We start from the raw sequence: 20,731 nt of genomic DNA, 5'->3' as shown, positions 1-20,731 counted from the left end.
GTTACCCTCAAACAATTCCCAAACCTAGACTTTCTTTGCCATGTCCTCCTTCTCCGACCTTGCTTCTTTCCCATTCCTGTTTTCTCCTTAACATTTCTCCTTTGACTCTACAAGGCTACACCTGGAGGCTCAGCGAAGCAACTAGCTTCGGGGCGGGGATAGAGCTCGTGTCTGCTGATGTGTGATCCTGCCCATGGAGTCCCTGGAGTCATTCATGAAACACTGACTATGCAGTCACGGGAGCAGGTTGGTTCCCACAGAACCAACCTTTCTCCCTTCTCTGACATCCCCTTTACCACCAGGGCTCCCAAAGCCCTGTTGTCTGACTGTCAGGGGACAGTCTTATTGAATTCAGATGTGTCCAGTCTATCTGAAGAGTTAATCTGTGATTAGGTTTCAGTGTTCATTACGGGAAAAAGTATGGAATTGTTCTCAAGGGTTTTAGGCACTCAATACAATGTCAACAGAGCAAGTAGGTTTAGCCTTCTGGTCTACCACAAACTACCCCCCCCCCAGCAAGCTCCACAGTATTTGCCTTGATTTTGGGGTGTGTGTGTTGGTAGGAGGAGTATTTGTCTCTTTTATGGTATTATGACCAAGTATTTTCCAAGGTCAGTGGCAATAGAGGACTCTCATTTTCTTCATGGAAATTAGAATAAACTCTTTCCTCTTCTGCTGGCCAGTCATTCTCTCACCAAACTGTGAGTGTGGGAGGAGTGGGGCAGGGCGTGGTAGTGTCAGAGGTAGTGGGTGGGACTGGGCATGGTGCCAATCCAAACAAAGAGAAAAAAGAACGAAAGAACCAATGCGGTACATCAAATCAGCCACCTAACTCCCTACCTTGAGCAGGGGAAGAACAGGCCTGACACTTCCGTGACTTTAGGTTTTCTGGGTTGTTGAACAAATCAAACAACCTAAACATTGGAAATACACAGTTGTAAGAAAGAACTTCAGCAAGGCAAACAGGTGTGCTTACCAGAGTATCGTCGCTTCTGGCAACACTCATGTTACTCCTGGACAAGAACGACCTGGATAATCTTTGGCACAGTGATATCAAGCGAACGGATTGCTTTAAAAAAAAAAAAAAAAAAAAAAAAAAAAGGCAGGGAGAGAGGAAGAGAGAGAGTTTACGTAAGGATATTCAAATTAGTACAAATGACAAAGTCTTTGAGACAGCGTTCACTGCTGACAGCATGTTCTTTAGGGGTGGGAGACCTTCCAAGCAGGTTGGATCATATACGCCTAAAGAAATTTCTAAAGGTCTTACAAATTAAGACAACAGGATAGAGATTCTCCTTCCGCATTTCATTATTAACTACACAACTGTATACTCTATACCCCTTCTCTCTTAATATTTTCTTCTCTACTTTTTGAGGAATGGAATCTTACCCTAACAAACCCCTTGCACATCCCCACTCAAGGGTCCTGTCCTGTGTCCTTGTGCCCAGGCAAGCTGGTATTAATAGTAATGTGACTATCAAAACTCATACAGTTGTTAGAAACAAACAGGTGGGGAACTCCTTAGCCTATAGGACAAACACCCCTGCATTTACTCTCAAAGGCAAGAACAACAATAGGTAAAAGAATGTGTGTGTTGGGGGTGGGGGGGGGGGGAGTGTGGGTGTGTGAAAAAGAGAAAAAAAGAGAGAAACTTATGGTGTTCTCTCTACATTTTAAGCCTAGTCTAAGGGCTTCTTTCAGACTAAGTGTTAAGTCTTAAGTAACCCTAGTGCTGTGGTCCTCCTCATCCCTGTCATGGCACCCTAAACTTGATGGGTGTGAAAATGAGGTACATTTCTGGCCCAGTGCTCAGAAACATGGCAGGTATCTGCTTCCTCCGGGCTTCACATGATCCTGGGCATAAGAAGACATCCTGTCACCTTCTCAACCTTGAATTTCTATTTGTTCAAGGTTGACTGGAATGCCCTTTAGAGCCATGCCCCATACAGCCCCTGCAGAAGCCATTCACACTGAAAAAGAACACGAGACCACAGTACAAATGCTCATGGCCCCACCCCAACCCCCATCCCAACCATTCATAGACCAAGGCTGGTTTCAGAGAACCATTTACACAAGTTCTACTATAAATGCACTCCCATGCTGCTTACCACAAAGAACAGAGTTATTCAAAATGTGGTTTGTTGAACTTAGGAAAAGATTACACTATAATTTTGTTGCACTGATTTAAAAATTTGCCTTGGGAATGGTCTTGATTTAAAACAAATGCAAAATTACATGCAAAAATAAGACTTAAAGAGGACCGAAATACTATTTTTGCTTATCTTTTGAAAATAGTGTTTAATGGTGCAGAAGACTATAGAGTCAATTGAAACAAACAAAAAGGATGCACTTTTGAAGGCCAATGTCAGAAGAGATGAGCCTGGCCACAGGGAGTGCCACGGAGAAAATAAATTAGTTATCCCTCCCTATCAAACAATCTTACTTTCCACTTTTTCCGGGCTGCGAACTTCTTGAACTTCTCCATGTTGACTGCCGACGCCTTTCTACTAAGTGCTTGTTGGGTATCTTTAGGCTAAAATCAAAGTCCAAGAAAGCAAATTTAGAACACTCCAAGACGGAAATGGGTTACATGACAACTTTTGGAAACCTGTAGTTAGTTAGGATGCTTACACACTCACCTTAGTAAAATAACAGAACAAGTTGGGATAACGTGCAAAAGCTAGGAACCTAGTCTCCGGAAGGCAACTCTTAGGGCTAAGGGTTTGATAAAATCCATAAAGACTGGGTCTTGGGAAAAGCTGAAGAGTTGGGCTCAGAACAGGCTAAATTTCAACTTTCTGGACTGAGAGTTTGGGAATGGCAAGATTCGTGGTGAGGTTATGTTATAAGGCATTTGAACTTAATATATCATCAAGTAATAATATAGAGCTGGTAGGAACTCAGAGGTTAGCAAGTTTGGCCTGGCTGATAGCATTAGGATCCGTTGTACCGCATCTTTTTTGGGAGGCCATTAGTTCTACTGATGAGAGGAGACACCATTGCCTCCTCAGGGCACCCACGCAACTGCTAGGAGCTCATGCAGCAAAGCTTTCTGGATGCCCCAACCCTACTTCTGCGATGCAAGTTGTTGCACCATAATCCCCTCACTGGTTCCATGACTTTATTCTGTAATTGCCACATTCCCTCACCGTTGGTCCTTTCTGTTCTAGCCGGAGCACTTCAGTTCTTTAACCCAAATGGCAATGGGTGTTGCAGGTAATGTAAAGGTATACGTTGTGCCAGGGGGCGGCCGCTGGCCCTGGCCCAAAGGCAGCTGTGCAGGGTTTGGGTGGCCTTATGGAATGAGGGCTCAGTACTGGTAGACATTCAGATTTTTCAACAGACGCTGGAAATCCAGATTTGATACGGTATTTAAATGTTGGCAATTAATTCCAAAAAATTAAAATATTCTCTGGGCCAACATCCCACAGGTGAAACCAAACATGGCTGTTGAGTAGACCTGACCCATTTACAACTGACCTTCAACTCCCCGTTTACAATCCTGCATTGTGATAGCTTATTCTCCTCCATCTCCATGATCATTAGGACACTCTCATCTGTGCACCATCTTAAAATAGGGCACCAATGTCAAAACCAATACTTCAGATGTGACCTGTGGTGAGACCCCCACAGTAACTAGGCCTAAGGCAAATGCATTCTGGGATGTCCTATAATACCAAACCAATCACAATATGCAACTTACCTTGATCCAGGGATGCTGCAAACTATCTTGAATTGTCATTCGCTTCCTTTGTAGGGGGAAGGGGAAAGAAAAAAAATGCTGTGACCATAGAAGCAAACACTGAGGTTGTTTCCATGCCAGTTGGGCCTACCAAGCAGATGCTCTGGAAAATGCAGTTCAGGGCCTGCTTCGTGGAAGAAAGCTGGAAAGAAGTCAGTCTTTCTGTGACTATCTTACTGTCTCTGCAGGGACTGACTGAGCAGGTGCAAAGGCCCAGCCTGCATTTTCTGAAGCGTTCCACATGGCATGCTTTCCTTTGCCACGTGGAACCCACCAGGCTCTCATAAACGTGGTCCGCATGCACAATACAAGTGCTAGCCCTGGTCCTGCTGAAGCCATGGCCAAGTACCCCTCAGGAATAATGGACACTCACTTTGGATCCTTGACGAGGAGTCTTCTTATGAAATCTTTGGCTAGGGCACTGGTATTACTGAAGTATTCTTCCTCAAATTCGTAGTTGACGGCAGATACATTTGCTAACGTTTCTTGCTTAGTGTCTCCAAGAAATGGGGAGGCCCCACTGAGGCTGTTAATAAAGTGGGGTGCAGAACATGAATGATTACCTCTTGGGCTATCATGTCATTCCTAGCATATCTAATAAGGGGAGTGAGGAACAATATGATAATCTGTCCTTGGGCAGTCACTTCAGAATCCGATTACATTTTACAGGGCATTTAGTTGTCACGCACAACGCTCCAGCTTAATGCATAGGATGCATTTAAAAAGTTAATCTGGAATAGCATCTCTTAGTTAAAAAAAAATAAAAAAGCTTCCGACTTTGGCTCAGGTCATGATCTCACGGTTTGTGGGTTCAAGCCCCGCATTGGGCTCTGTGCTGACAGCTCAGAGCCTAGAGCATGCTTCAGATTCTGTGTCTCCCTCTCTCTCTGCCCTCCTCTACTCATGTTCTGTCTCTCTGTCTCTCAAAAATGAATAAATGTTAAAAAAAATTTAAAAAAACACCGCTTTCCTATTTTCTCAGCAGTGATGGACAGCCACGCTTCCTTCAGTGATTAGGCTGTAGTTTCTGATGACTCATTGCGAATTAGGAGAAAATGTTTAATTAGTATAAACTACACGTGTTCTGGGGGTGTGAAATGAATATGTTTACATAAAAAGCATGCATAAACTGAAGAGATCAACATGACATATAGATGGTTAATAAGACATATGGTCTCAAAGAAAGATGAAAAGAATACAAGGCGTGGATTTTGGTACTTACAGAATATAGGTTATCACCCCAATACTCCTAGACACAAAATGAAAACAGAAACAAATGTCAGAAGAATAGTACACTAAAGTGGAAAGATGAAAGCATCAAGGACATGCTCCTTACCACATATCTGCCTCAAGACCAAGAGGTTCATAGTTGACTATCTCAGGAGCTAAGAGGAAATAAACGCATTTTAGTTTTCAGAGAAAGTGAATCAACAGATTCTATCTTCACGTATAAACCAGAAATATGTACCAGGGAAATAAATGATGTTACAGCAGGGGAGTTTCTGCCAGTATAATTCATATTATTGATGAGAAATAAATGAGCACAGGAGTAAAAAAAAAAAAAAAACTTACCAACAAACTCTGGTGTCCCAAATATGTTTTTGAATTCATTTCCAAAATCAATTTTATGGGCCAACCCAAAGTCAATGATCTTGATCCGAGGTTTAGGGACATTTCTATCCAAAAGCATTATGTTTTCAGGCTTCAAAGAGAGAGAGAGAGAGAGAGAGAAATAGTACACTAGTGTTCAAAACAACATATTCACAAAACCAAAAGGTGGAAACAACCCAATGTCCATCAACTCATCAAACATGCTACAACATGGATAAACCTTGGAAACATTATGCTAAGTGAAACAAGTCAGACGAAAAAGGACACATATTGTATGATTCCACTTATCAGAAGTATCTAGAATAGGCAAATTCAGAGACACAGAAAGCCGAAGGGTGGTTGCCAGCAGCTGTGAGAGGAGGGATGGGGAGCTCGGGATTAACGGATACAGGGTTTCAGTCTGGGAGGATCCACTAGTTCCAGAGATGGACGGGGCGATGGTTTGCACCACAGTGTGAATATACTTAATGCCTCTGAACTGTACACTTAGAAATGGTTAAATAGGTAATTTTCATGCTATGCTTATTTCACCACAATAAAAACAAAGAGCTATGATATATTATGCTGAAGACAGAGTGGTAGGATTGTCCCCTGCCCCCCACCCTACACCGGAAAAACCACCAAAGCCTAGGGGTAAGAGGGTAGTTGTAAGAGAACACCAGGAAAAATAAATGTTGTGGTTTAGGTTCTCCCAGGAGCAGACTTGTTGACAGAGATTCGGGTGCAAGTGGCTTATGTGGGAGCAGGCTCCAGGGAATACTTGGTAGAGGATGGGGAGACAGGAAACAGAAGGAAGTAAACCCACACAAGGTGTCTTGTCAAGGTGAAGGTGACTGGAGTACAATCCCTTTGGGGAACTTAAGGAGGAGCAGCACTGAGTTTTCCAGCTGGAGCATGAGGGAGCCGGGGTACTTATCCACCGACTCCCCATCCTCCATTGCTAACAGCGGCCTCTGTGGGGCCTTACTCTGGCATTTCCAGCTCCCAGGGCCAGAAACCAGACATCAGGCAGGGAGCCGCAGGTGTGTGCAGCAGCGGTATTCAGGGCGTGTGTTAGTGAGTGTTGGGGGGATCTGGATGGGGTGTTGACAGCATTGCTACAAGAAATATGGAGGAAGTCCTCCCTCCTCTGAAGCCTTGTCCTAGCTCCAACGATCTGAATCATTCACTTGTCAGTCGACCACATGCTTCTTTGTGACTACCTTCTCAATGCCTCAGGTTGTACCTCGATTCTTCCGTTGTCACTGTATGTTGCTCCTGTGCATGCCTTTCCTTCCTAGAGAGACCATAGCTTTTCTGACAGTTAGAACTAGGACGTGCCTTTATATCCCCCACAGTGCTGTGCCTCCAGACAGGCAAAGACCCCAATTAGCCAATCTCCGCGTCTGTCTTGATTGATTGCCGGTGACAAAATCAGGCCTTCGCATCAAGAGGGAGAGGAGAGATCAAGACATCTTCCACCTTACATGCCCTGCAGCCACAGGGGATGCAAACTGGACAGCCAGTGGCCACTCTAAGCTGAAAACATTCCATAACCAATAGCAGCTTAGAGATCTGGCTGGTAAACCCCTCTGATTCTTCCCCAGGGATTCTTGAATGTAATCATTCGTCCTAAGCCTCTATCCCACAAAAGGTTAGGAATCCTTGAGTAGGCATTCATTATATACCTGGTGATTTATCTTCATAATTCCATCTGTTAAGCTCATACAGGATAGGGGCACCTGGGTGGCTCAGTTACACATCTGAATCTTGATTTCGGCTCAGGTCATGATCTCATGGTTCATGGGTTCAAGCCCTACACCGGGCTCCACGTTGATAGTATGGAGCCTGCTTAGGATTCTCTCTCTACCTCTCTCTCTGCCCCTCCCTCCCTTTCTCTCTCTCTCAAAACAAATAAATAAACCTAAAAAAAAACAAACAAACAAACAAACCCATACAGGATTAAAAAAAATGTATCTCTTTCAGATGCTTCAATTTTTCATAGCCAACCACCAATGCTGGGATTTGCATAACCTTCTCTCCGGCTTACACTCAGCAACGTACCTTAAGATCAAAATGGGCAATCTGAAGGGAGTGTAGGTAGTAAACACCATTAAGAATTTGTTTCAGAAACTCAGTTGCTTCCTCTTCAGTCAAAGATTCTTTTTCAGCCAAGAAGTCGAACAGCTCGCCACCTGCCACTCTGAAAACCAGGAAGCAGAGGTTACTGAGGATGCTTGTTTCATACAGATTTGTTCTCTTGTAGACTATTGGTGTGCTCAAATTTCAGGCAAAAGAATGGCCTAAGGACAAGCCGAAACTGCCAAGCAAGGAATTAGAATTCATGCTTCTCACCACTGGGCTGACAATTCTGCCCATTTGTACTTGAAAGCACCTGGATACCATTCTCCTGATGTGCTATGTTCACACATGAAGGCAGGGAGCAGAGACGTGATGGGGGGGAGGGGGGAAATGTATATTTAAAACATCTTCGTTACACATACTTACAGGTGAAGTCTGAATTCACTGATTTAAAAAAAAAACAAATTATAAGCCAACTTTGGGCAGCATTTATAGAATAGATCTTCCTAGCACAATCAGAAAGTACCTGGAAAGTTCATAATCCGTATGCTAATCAATTGTTTTAAACCCCAAATCACAATATATGGCCTACAAGAATTTTTTGTTGTTGTTTTATATCCATTTATATATACTTACATATTTATTAAAAAATCACATTTCATAATGAATTTAACAAATACCTTCACTAATAAGAATACATGTACACTGGGGCACCTGGGCTTCAGTTAGGCGTCCGACTTCGGCTCAGGTCATGATCTCACGGTCCATGAATTCGAGCCCCACGATGGGCTCTGTGCTGACAGCTCAGAGCCTGGAGCCTGCTTCGGATTCTGTGCCTCGCCCTCTCTCTGCCCCTCCCCCACTCTCTGCCCCTCCCCCACTTGCACTCTGTCTCTCAAAATGAATAAATGTTAAAAAAAAAAATAGGGGCGCCTGGGTGGCTCAGTCGGTTAAGCGTCCGACTTCGGCTCAGGTCATGATCTTGCGGTTCGTGGATTAGAGCCCGGAGTCGGGCTCTGTGCTGACAGCTCAGAGCCTGGAACCTGCTTCAGATTCTGTGTCTCCCTCTCTCTCTGCCCCTCCCCCACTTGCATTCTGTCTCTCTCTGTCTCAAAAATAAATAAACATTAAAAAAATTAAAAAAAAAAAAAAGAATACATGTACACAAAATTGAAATGCATGAGGTTGTTTGGGGATTTATCAATCAGTCTCCCTGGCCAGACTGTAAATCTCTAAAGGACAGAGGTCGGCCCCCGGCCATCCACCAGGTTCTCCCACAGTCCTAGCCACAGAGCAAGAGCTCAAAACTTTGTTATCCAGTGGATAAATGAACAAACTCCCCAAAGAAATCTACAGCAGTAATTAATGGCAAATAACAGGGAACTTTTAATAAGAGTTTTTATAAGTTCATCTTTTCTCAAGTTTAACCATACATTCACAACATAATAATTAACTGTAATTACGCACATAACTGCTGTGTTCATTATCTTTCTTTCAGCAAGACAGCTCCATAAACATACATACCACTTCTACATCCAGAGGAAAAAAAAAAAAAAAAACAGTGCTTACGAGATTAAACTATAATGACAAAAGTCTGTGTCTTAAAGAACAGGGTCAGATCCTGCCCCTTCACCCTCTAAGTTGTTGTTTTTCTTAACCTGGCCCCAGCTCCACTAGCATTAGGATTGCTCGGGGTGTTTTAAACGTGCAGAGTCTGAGGCACCTGGTGGCTCAGGTGGTTAAGGGTCTGACTTCGGCTGATCTCACGGCTCGTGAGTTTGAGCCCACGTAGGGCTCTGTGCTGACGGCTCAGAGACTGGAGCCTGCTTCAGATTCTGTGTCTTCTGTGTCTCTCCCTCTCTCTCTACCCCTCCCCCATTCATGCTCTGTCTCTTTCTCTCTCTAGGCTCTAAAAAATAAATAAACATTAAGTTAAAGAAAAAAAATTAAAAATACAGGTTCTGGGCCTCCCTTCCAGCCTGCTACCTGAGAGTTTCCAAGATGGGCACCAAGAAACGCAGAATTTTTAACCAGCGCCCCCAGGGGATTCTTAGCACACTAAAAAGTGAGGGCCATTTTCAAACTTTTAACTGCATCCTCCTGCTGCATGGCCTCCCTCTGATATTTAAGGTCTGGATGTTTATCCTGAAGGCGAGGTGGCTCCTCCGCCCCTGGGACCCCAGCAGAGGGCTCGCGCAGATATGCCACAAGCCACAGAGCCTGAGCCAGCCAGGGAGGCCTGGAGCCCGGCCCGGGGGACAGAGACCTGCAGGTGACAAGGACATTCCTGCAGCAGTGGCCTCGCTGCCTGCACCCTCCTAGCCTTACTGCCCTCTCCTCTCTATGGAGCCCTTGGCCGTGAACCCCACACTGGCTCCCCACCACTCCTCACTTTTCTGTCTCCTTACTCCTCTTAAAAACAACAAAACAGGGAGAGGGATTCCTTCAACTCCAGGGGAAAACAGGGAAACGAACCAACTAATTTGGAGCAAGATGGTCTATCACCTGGGTGCTTCCTTACTCTCTGGGCTGTATGGCGTCGTCGAGGTGCATCACGCAGCCCTGGGCCACGTGCTAGGGTGAGGTCCAGAGCTGGCACACCCAGTGCAAACCTTAATTCTGCAGCCACAAGGTTATGCCTTCTCTCTGGGCCTCACTTTCTCACCAAACAGGTACAACAGGACCTACTCCTTTGAGGATTTTGAGAATGAAAGGTAATAAATACACACGATGCGGCTGCCAGGTCTGGCATGAGGCTGAGGTCCAGGAAGTGGAATGGATGCCATTTAAAGGAGGGACAGACTGTCCCTGTGGACTGCCATGCCACCTGCCCCAGGGCTCCAAGAGGAAAGCCCCCTTCCTGCCCTGCTTTCCCTCAAACCCACTGACTGGCCTGACCAGTGCGCTCTCAAGGAGGGGGTGCAGCTTGATAGCGGCGGCTGATCCCACCTTTCCTCCCTCTGCCCCACTTTCAGGGGCGTCCCCACTCCCCCTCGCTCACACAGACCACTCACGCTTCTCAACACATCAGAAGTTTCTTGACAGTGAGAAATGGCTGGGGGTTGGCTGCCTGGAAATGGGGAAAACCTTCCAGTATCGAAAGCGTCAGCACAGGGCAGAGGCCTGGGTCCTTCCTAGAAACCCCACTGCCACTTCAACCCAGGTCTTTGCTCCTTTTCCCTTTGGTAGCTTTCCCTGCCTCGTGTCTGACCTGAGCTTCCTTCTGGTCCTGGAGAAGCAGTTAATTTCATTCTCCTTGGGCTCCAGGCTCTGTGAAGCGGGACAGCAAGGGGTGAGAAGACCCCAGTTCAAATTCTCTCCCATTACCCAACTTCCACTGAGCCTGGGATTCCTCTTCTGTAAAATAAGGGTCAATCACACCCCACAGAGTTGTTTGGAGATTTCAGGATATGTAGAGCCCCTTGGCGCTCAATAAACACTTAAACACTGTTTTTCTTGTCCTCTGGCTTCAAAGTAAAAGCCCTCCCACAGCGGCATGGTGTGCAGGTGCATGTTTAACAATGGACTCCCTGGGGTTGGGGGCAGGGACAAAGCCCATTCCTGAGCTGTCCTATTCCTCTCATGGTCATTTCAAGCCACCCAAGTGATGATGGTGACCGTGTGGTTGGGAAGCATAAACAGCTCTGTGACCTGGGCGAGCCAGCTACCTGGCCCACCGACACATTCTGGTATTTTCCAAGGATGGCACCACAGTATGTCATGCCACGTGCTCTTCTGCACTGTGATTGTGCCTCTGTGGCTCCACCCCCTTGATTCTTTGACCTATAAGACATAGCAGAGTGACTCTGTGCCAGCTTCAATGTGGTCCTTCATAGACCTATGGCTACCACATCCCGAAGTCCTCATGTAAGAAGTGTGATGGTCCTGAAACCACCATGCGGTATGAAGAAACCCTGGAAGATGAGACGCCCCATGAAGAGAGAAAGAAGCCAAGGGGCATTGAGCAAGAAAGAAATCTTGGGAGTGGATCCTTCTGTCTAGCAGAGGCCATGGAGGTCAGACTCTGAGCCCTTCTAGAATTCCTGACCACAAAATCATGCGCAAAATAAAACGGTCATTTTGATCCACTATGGAGGGCACCATGAATACCACCCATGCTCCCCATGGAGGAAGGACGCACTATCCAACTACTAGGAGGATACCAGAACTTCCTTCTGCTACAAGCTGCCGTTCAAGGTCACATCCAATGGCTGCTGAGCGTAGGAACATAAAGCTGGGCTGAACAAATGTCTATAAAGAGCTAGATATAAATATTTCAGGCTTTGGGGGCCATATAGCTCTGCCACAACCACTGAACTCTGCCCAAGTAAGGTGAGAGCCTCCTTAGATAATTTGTAAATGAAGGGGTGTGGTGTGTTCCAATAAAACTTTATTTACAAAACCAGGTGACCACCTGGTTTTGGCTCATAGGCTGTAGTTTGCCTACCCTGACATAAAGGCCAGGACAACTCAGTCCAACCTGGAGCAATTCTAAAATTCCTTCAGAATTTTCTGTTGGGCCCACTGGGGCTGCCACTGAGCTGCAAGGCAGCACGACCTCTTCTGTCCACTACTGTTCCTTCCCCTCTGTTCCAAGTCTTGATCCCAAGGGCAGTTCTTAATAATCATCCTCCACACGTCCGCTTCCCTGGGAACCTACCCTGCACCCCACTAAATTTGGGGGTAGTTTGTTACAGACCAGTAGATGACAGAACACTATCTTGAACTGGGTCTGTTCACTTGGTTCAGCCAACAGAAACCAGGTTTGTCTTTCTCTGGGCCCGGTCACCTTCTACCCTATCAGTCTTCCTTTCTCAAGCAACTTAACTCCAATAGTGCCTCCTGATCACAGAGATGAGAACCAGAACAACCCTGGAGCCCCCAGAGTGAAGGACAGTGAGGGACCAGCCTGCAACGTGGCAGTGCCTGGTTAAGACTGAGAGGAAGGAGACCTGAATCATCTCTGGTTTCTCCATCATCCTTCTCCAGGCCCTGTTCAAATCTCATGGCATTCATGATGAGCTCCATGCTGTGGTTCGTCCAGGGAATTATTCAGCTGGACTTCAGGAGTGTTGGGAGAGCCCCCACCTCACTGGGCCTGGACCCATCACTGGTTTCCTACTGCCCTGAAGGCCGTACATATATATTCATTCTCCTTCACACGGAAAGGCAGATGTTCTAGCCATCAATTTTAAATATGGCTTATCAAATATTAAATTTGATAAAACTCATCAATTATTTAGTCATTAACCAAGGAAATCAACACTACATGATTTTGGCAAAGATTTGGGGGCATTATAAGCATCACTGGATAATTTACCCCACTTAGCCCCCAAATCTCAGAAGGGCAAAAAGTAACCTGAGGACTTTTTCCATATACAGGCTTAGAACCAGAACTGAAAGGCTTACAATGTTGTTGGGGAACAGCAGCGTAATGCTAACAAGATCAGCCAAAACCTTGGTATTTCCACTCTTCGTTCCAAATTTTACATTTTGCTTAAGAGAAAGAAGATTGATGGGGAGAGAGATGAGCAATCTGTGCAGCAAATTTAGAAAGCAAGTCTAACCTCCTTTATTAGGTCTTTGACTCAGAGTGTTTTAAATTACAGCATTATCATGGAAATTGTGTGAAATGCATGCTAATAAGCATTGCTGTTTTCACCAAGAAAGCTGGAAAATAGGAAGGTTTCCTCTCCTCCCCATGCCTTCCTTTGCCGCCAATGCCTCCCTTAAAAGGCTGCTGTCACAGAATGTAGAATTTAAAAAAATTTTGTTTATTTATTTCTGAGACAGAGAGAGACAGAGCATGAGCAGGGGAGGGACAGAGAGAGACAGAGACCCAGAATCCGAAGCAGGCTCCAGGCTCTGAGCTGTCAGCACAGAGCCCAACGCAGGGATCGAACTCACAGACTGTGAGATCATGACCTGAGCCGAAGTCGGTCACTCAACCGACTGAGCCACCCAGGCGCCCCACAGAATGTAGAATTTTAAAAACACAGTGCCTTCAGAGTGACACAGAGAAACTATTACAGAATTCCGATTTCTGAATTATAACACTATTCAGGGTCCCTGACTTTTGCTAAGAATTGTCCAAGATATAGTAGGACTTGTTCTGGAAGAGGACTGGTCGTAACCTAAACTGCAGGGGCTCTCGGCTACAAGATAACTATATCTGATGAGCAATTCAAGGTAAATGCTAGAATTCATCAGCATTGGGCTGGATTTCCCCATTTGGTGAAGAGGGGGCCACTGGAACAATTCAGGACACACACTCAGGTCTTGGCCTGCTAGCACTGGATAGGCCTCAGCACACAGGCCCCCAACCCCAGCTCTGGCCCTAGGTTGTGGATTTCAGGCCCAGGCCTGGCCCCTGAAATATCCTGCACTATTCTCCACTCACTCTTTCCCCTGTCTCTTTGGCTACCTGAACACCGATGGCCCGGCAGGGGACCCTGAGGAGAACCAGGGCAGCAGAGACATTAAGAAGAAAGAATACGGATCCCCGAGCCACTGTCTGGAGACCACCCACCCAACCTGTAACATCCACACTGTACTTGAGTGAGAGATAAATCCTATTATGTTAAGCCACTGAGATTTTGCAGTTGTGTTCCCGCTTCTGTGAATACCAATCTATTTAACCAGAAGTAAGAATACAATCTATTTTTTAAATTTAAATTAAAGGAAAGCGACCAATGCAAAGCACAGAGTACAGTAACTATTCTGGTTATCTAGTGTTGTGCAACGTATCTCCCTGAACTTAGTGGCTTTAAACATGACAATCATTTTGTTGTCTCCTTCGATTTCTGTGAATCAGGAATCCAAGAAGGCTTGGCTGGGTAGCTATGGCTTAGGGTCTGTACCAAGGTGCAATCAGACAGTAGCTGCAGCTGAAAGCACAGGGATGATGGACCACCGGGGGGCTCTCTGGGCATTTCTCTCCATGTAAAGTCATGGCTCCATGTGGGCTGGTTTCGGCTTCCTGACAGCATGGCAGACTCAAGACAAGGAGACCATTTGCGTGGAAGTTCATGGATTCAGGGCAAGTGTTCCAGGGTAGAAGCTGCCTCAGCAGTCACACAGCCTCAACAGCAAGTCGAAGTCTCCTCCAGATTCAAGAGGAGAGATGTAGAATTCATCTCTTGATGGGGGGGAACTTCAACATTCTACACAGCACGTAGGACAGGAGAGGACATTGCAATCTTCCTCGGAACACACGTCACATTACCTGTGACAGACAAACTGAAATTCTCAACCTTACTTCACCTGAAGGAGTATTTTACGAGGCTGGGTTAGAGGTAGTTGTATTAGTGTGCTAGGACCACACCAACAAATGGGGGAGGGGGACGGTTGGCTCAAACTAACTGAAATTTCTTGTCTCAAGTTCTGTAGGCTAGACCTCCGAAATTGAGGTGTCAGCAGTGTTGTGATCCCTTTGAACTCTCTAAGGGGACCTTCCTTGCTTCTCCTAGGTCTTAGCAGTTTGCTGGCAACCTCTCGTGTCCTTGGCTGGAGATGAACCACTCCAGGCCTCTGCCCTCATGCACAGGTCTGTGTGTGATGCCCAAATTTCCCCTCTTACAAGGACACCAGTCTAACCGGATTAGCACCCACCCTAGTGGCTTCATTTTCACTTGGTTACGTCCATTAAGGCTCTATTTTCAAAGAAGGTCACATTCTGAGGTACTGGGGGTTGGGACTTCAACATCTCTGTCTCTTTTTTTTTTTTTTTTTTTTTTCTGGGGGTGGATACAACTCAACCCATAACAGGTAGTAGCTGCTCACAGGCTGCAAGCAAAATGTCACAGGCTGGCTACAGCGTCTCAGGACCAGTGGAGGAAGAGGGAGGATAATCCGAATCTGCTCATGTCTTTTGTTAGCCTTGTTTTCAGATTCTCCTAGGACAGAAGGGTCCCTTCATGCACCGTCATAAAAACTTTTAAATTCAGGTCAGGGGGCGACTGAGTGGCTCAGTCGGTTAAGTGTCCGACTTTGGCTCAGGTCATGATCTCGCAGTTCATGAGTTCAAGTCTCACATCAGGCTCCATGCTGATGGTGCAGTGCCTGCCTGGGATTCTCTCTCTCTCTCTCTGCCCCTCACCCGTGTACTCGTGCGCGCGTGCTCGCTCTCTCTCTTTCTCTCTCTCTCTCTCAAAATAAATATATAAACTAGAAAAATAATTCACATCAGACAAATGTGAATGAAAAATGCATATCTGGTCCTGTCCTGAAGTAACTTCCCCAACATTTTGAGACGATCCTTCTCTTACATCGTGCAGGACGTGATGTGAAGGTGTTGAAGGCAAGTACCCGCCTTCTTCCTGGCTCTGCCTCTGAACAAAAATTAGAGCTCAGTGCTCTACTGTCACCATCAGGTTCCTTCCTGCTAATCTAGGGGGAAGCCCTGGAAGGCTTTCACACTGTCACCTCTCAGGGTCCAAAAGGAAATCCCCCAGGTAATTGAAGACTTTGAGGAATGCAAAGCTGGTAATCTGAAGGGAAAGAAACACAACACCCCCTCCCTGTGGAATTTGTGAAATAGGTGTGAATTTAAGGTCAGCAGTAGCCTGGGGGCTTGAGAACACATTCTCTGCTTAGATACTGTGTTATCCCCCAGGCACTTTATAAATAGCATCAAAGGAGTTCCTAACTTCACACCTCCTCTGAATTAGCCCTGCCTCCTTTGAATCCAAAACATAAACTATATCTGAAAATACATTTTCTGTCTGTTTCACCTCAAATTCAAGTTCAAGTAACAACTTAAGAGGAGTTCTGGGGATCCTCACAACACAGCATGCTTGGCACCCAAAATTCACGGTGGGGGTGGGGTGGGGGAAGTGATCTTTCACTTTACCCAAAGAGGCTGTGCAGGAAACAGGGAGGAGCCTTCCCAGGGTTTCTAGAATGAAATCCCTATGGGAGGAACATCACCGAAAGGGTAAAAGGCATTGGAGGCAGACATTCTGGGTTTCAGTCTGCGCTCCATGACTTCAGATAGGTTAAGTTACTTTCAGAGGCAGTTTCTTTGTCTATCAAATGGAGATAATAAAACCTACTGTTCATTATTACTACCGGGGATGAAAGGAGAAAATGTGACTTCAGTTAAGAGCATCTGGCACTCGACAAGTGTTATCAATATTCCAGGCAGCCGTCCCTCGCCTTCACTCCACCTAACCATAGGTGTCCGGGTGAGGAAAACCCTTGAGCTGCCCTCTGTGTCTCACGTCCAGATGCGAGCCTACGGGGTGGGATTTGGACATGGCTGCCATGCCAAGGAGGGACGTGAGGCTGCTCACTGGTTATACACCAAGGCTTCCCTGAAATGAGTAGTCACTCCTGGGGCACAAACCTGGGGAAAAGGTGGGGGAAGGTGGGCTTTGCCTCTGTTTCCTTGGGTCTGGACAGAGAGGAATCTAGATGTGCCTGAGGGCAGCCAGGTGGGGGAGGGAATGGGAGAAAGTGGGTCCTGATGGGGCAGGCAGGCACCTGCAAGCAAGAGGAAGCACTGGCAGTCCCAACACCATCCACTTAATGTGACTATTTCTCTCCTGTCAAATAAAGATGTAACATGGCCCTGTCTAGATTGTGCCACAGGAGATTAAAGACGTGATTTCTCGCTTAGTCAAGAGTGTGGAGAGAATACCAAGGCCTGTATGGAGCTGAGAGAGGTGATGAGGGACAGTACTCAAGGGAAGTTCAATCTCATGGGGCCAAAAGGACCACCACACCCAGCCACTCCCCCACCTCACCCATGAAGCCCCCAGATGGCCAACCCCACAGATCTGTGCTTACCCAGTTAGCTGGCACATTCTCTTACAGAAGTCACTCCATTTTTAACTTAAAAATATTATCCAAGAAATACATAAATATCTCTTAAAAATATTATCCAAGAAATACATCAATATACTCTCCTTAAGAAAAATTAACACACCCATACATAAAACTAAAGACCCTTCTGACTATCCCTCTCCTGCCGGGTCCCGGCCTTCTCTCTCTCCACCTATCGTCTCCTGTAGCCCTCCAGAACTTTCTCAGTATGTTCTGTGAACTGCACAGCACTGTTTCATCTACATTTTAAGAACAGAAATGATACCGGACTGTATGCGTCATTGTGCAATTAGCGATCTCACCTTGGCAATGCTCGCTGGGAAACAGCTCTTGCGCCCTCCCTTTTCATTGCTGCCCAACGGCCATGGGGCTTTCCAGACCAAAGTTTTACTCAGCCATTCCCTGGCTGATGGACTTAACACTGCTTCTGATTTTTCACTATCACAAACTGTAACGCAATGATTTTTGTGTGTGTACTTGCCTCTTGAAGAGGTGAGAGTTTTTCTGGACTCTTGGATGTATAGCCCAATTTGGAATTTCTAGGTCATAGGCTAGGCTTGTTTTTAGTCTCAATTTATGCTCGTCAGCTGTAGCTGGTGAACGTGCCATGGTTTCCCAGCTCATGCGCTTGGTATTATTACTTTGGCCAATCCAATGGATGACATAAATGAATCACCATTGTATCCTATCTGTCCCTGCTAACAGAGAGACTGCTGCCCTTTCGGATCAAAAGACTGCTCATTTTCCACGTTTTTCCGCCTTTTGTATCTGAATGGGTGTAAACTGTCTACACTCTGCCCATTTTCCTATTGGACTGTCAATTGTTTTTCCATTTTAATTGGCCGATAAGTGCTACATCGTCCTCTCCACACAAAACCTTGATCTCTTCTATATTCCCAATGTGTTCTCCCGATCTGTGATTCGTCTTGTAACTTTGCTTCAGGTGATGCTTTGTTAGACCAATTCTAAATTTGGACGCAGTCACACTTGTCACTCTTTGAAGAAATCAAGATTTTTTGAACCAAATGTGGGGACAATGGAATAGCAGGTGGGGTGTAGCCGCTGGGAAGCCAGAGCAAGAACTTAGTCTTCCTGCGTTTGTAGATACTAATAGCGGTTCCCCGTGAGCCCAGAGAGGCAGGTAGAATTTCAAAGGTTTTCCAGCATTTTCGTTCCTCCCCAAACCCAGGTGTGTCCCTAGATTAGGAGCTACCTGAGGGGCAGTGTGACACACGGTCGGTCCCCTGAACCTGTCATGGTGGGAAACTGGGGCTCCAAGAGCAGATTATGTGTCTCTCTTCCCAACTCCTCCTGGAGTGACGTTATATCGGAACTGGAAATTGGCCATGGTGGGATTTGTACCATAGAAATAGACAAACTTTACAAATCAGGGCTCCTCTTGCCTGGAGAGCTAGATGTTACACACTTTTTTTCTCCAGCACACCACTGACCTATAGTATCCTAGGCACAGCCACCTGCCTGCATGACCTCCAGCTGTGGGCTGCTATTCCTCTTCATGTCTAGTCGGAAAATGTCTTCTTACGCAGACCTGAAATGTAGCTCTGGTAACACAGGTCCTGATTCTTACCTAGGCCTCTGGTAACACAGGCCTTGACCCTGCCTAGAACCAGGGTCAACAAACTTTTGTGCAAGAGGCTTCATGGACTATTTGGTCTTTGTTGCAACTTTTCGACTCTGCTCCACAGTCTTCTTGCCTTTTTCTTCAACCGTTTAAAAATGTAGAGCCATTTTCTTCTCAAGAGCTGTGCATGAACAGGCAGCAGGCTTTGGCTCCCCGGCTGTAGTTGGCCAAGCCCTGCTCAAGAACAACACGGCCAACAGAACACAAGGCACTCTGGGACCTACACACCATCCTTCCTGTATCCAAAAATGGTTCTCACACACCCCTGGGTCTTTTCTTCTCAGGTCTAGGATTCTTCCAAGTTTGCTCCTAAAGGCAATTCCAAAACCAAGTAAAGTGATTTAGGAATGTTTCTAGGATGTGCTTTACTGGGTTTCTGTAGCTGTGGTGGGATTGATATAGAGGCCAAGTTAATGGCAGGAAAAGGTACAGAAACCTGGACTGAGGTCAGTCAGGTGTTCTGACCAACTCAGGAGTGTCACAGAATCCCTAAGAAGCAGAGCTCAGGGGGCCTCGCTACATGTTAGCTGTGCGATACAGGGTAAGGCACTTAACCTTTCTGGGCCTCTGGTAGAATGAAGATAGCTGCAAATTCTTACATGACCCACTGAGAGCCATGGTCCCTTTTTCCATACCTCGAACCCAAATAGGCTCTGTGTCTGCTGGGCCAATAGCAGATGAGAAAAGTGATCCCATGTCAGTCTTAAGACACTGGCAGCTTCCATTTCCTGTTTGGAATACTTAGCCTGGGAACCCAGCTGCCATGCTGTGGGTGAACCCAAGCAGCACTATGAATGGTGCACATGGAGAAGAGCCAGCACCCCTGACTGAACTCCCAGCTACAGCCAGCACCATCGTGCTGGTCAAGTGAGAGAGCCATATTCGAAGGGGCCATCCTGCCTCATGCAGTGGCCAGGCGGATGCTCCAGGGAACAGAGAGAAGCCAGAACAGCTAACCCTTGCCCACATCGTAGATTCAAAATCAAAACAAATGATGGCTGTCATTAAGCTTCCAAGTAGTTTGTTACACAGCAGAAGACACCCAGAATGGGGCCTCAGAGTCCTAACTCCCTGGGCTATTGTTAGGGTTGAATGATATGCCAGGTACTTAGCTACGTGCCTGACACATAAAATGTCCTCAATGAATGGCAAACGTTCAGAAAAAAATACAGACCCTTAAGTTACCTTCCACACACAGGGGAAATGTTTCACCTCCTTATCTTAGGGGTTTTGCTTCTAAGGCCAAGCTTTCAAAAGAGGCTGACATTTTTTATGGCTTTTCCATTAAACGAGATGAAATGAAAAGCACTTAGCACAGAGTAAGGCATATAGTAATTGCTCAGGAAATGTCAAAAATCCTTCCGCTTTGATGCCCAGAAACCTCCACAGAAGTTCTAACTCGTCTCAAACCTCCACTCCCAACCCGCCTCCGGCCCACCACATAAACCACTCCATCTGGGTGGCTCTGCCTGATCCCCCAAACTCTCCGAGAACGACCCATTTTATTTTAGTTCCTTTGCATCCAGGTGAACTCCTCAGATCCATGGGAACTCCTCGATTCAAGGGGGACAGACTGTTGTGATTGGTAAGTAAACAGGACATGGTATTGAACAAATGGAGAGTTGGTTTATATGCTCTGGGGCATGCATGCTTTGTGCGTAAAGGACCAAACCCCATGAGTTCTGCCAGCTATGGTAGGGAAAGCAAGATTCTGATCTGGAAAGATTCACATTTGGAAATAAGTTGAGATCCCCAAGATCCCCTTACCTCAAAAATCTTGTCTTCTACCATCATGAAGGACTCATCTGTGAAGCTGAATTAAAGCATAGCCACCGGGGCACCTGGGCGGC

General features: G+C 46.1%; 1 protein-coding gene across 6 annotated transcripts in view; it reads right to left on the bottom strand.

The window, feature by feature from the left end:
* Positions 1 to 20,731, bottom strand: part of DAPK1 (death associated protein kinase 1) — a 187,399-nt gene that overhangs the window by 51,606 nt on the left and 115,062 nt on the right. For all 6 annotated transcript variants that reach the window (XM_030294298.2, XM_030294297.1, XM_030294296.1 and 3 more), the window contains 8 exons: positions 7,397 to 7,535; positions 5,315 to 5,444; positions 5,079 to 5,127; positions 4,965 to 4,991; positions 4,116 to 4,268; positions 3,704 to 3,749; positions 2,444 to 2,533; positions 977 to 1,069 (listed from right to left, as the gene is read on the bottom strand). In XM_030294298.2, coding sequence (XP_030150158.1) covers positions 977 to 1,069; positions 2,444 to 2,533; positions 3,704 to 3,749; positions 4,116 to 4,268; positions 4,965 to 4,991; positions 5,079 to 5,127; positions 5,315 to 5,444; positions 7,397 to 7,535 — 727 coding nt within the window. The remainder of the gene's footprint in view (positions 1 to 976; positions 1,070 to 2,443; positions 2,534 to 3,703; positions 3,750 to 4,115; positions 4,269 to 4,964; positions 4,992 to 5,078; positions 5,128 to 5,314; positions 5,445 to 7,396; positions 7,536 to 20,731) is intronic.

Source organism: Lynx canadensis, chromosome D4, assembly GCF_007474595.2.
Source record: "Lynx canadensis isolate LIC74 chromosome D4, mLynCan4.pri.v2, whole genome shotgun sequence".
Lineage (NCBI taxonomy): Eukaryota > Metazoa > Chordata > Mammalia > Carnivora > Felidae > Lynx > Lynx canadensis.
The sequence above is the reverse complement of the archived record's forward strand: the minus strand, read 5'-3'. Positions and strand labels throughout refer to the sequence as shown.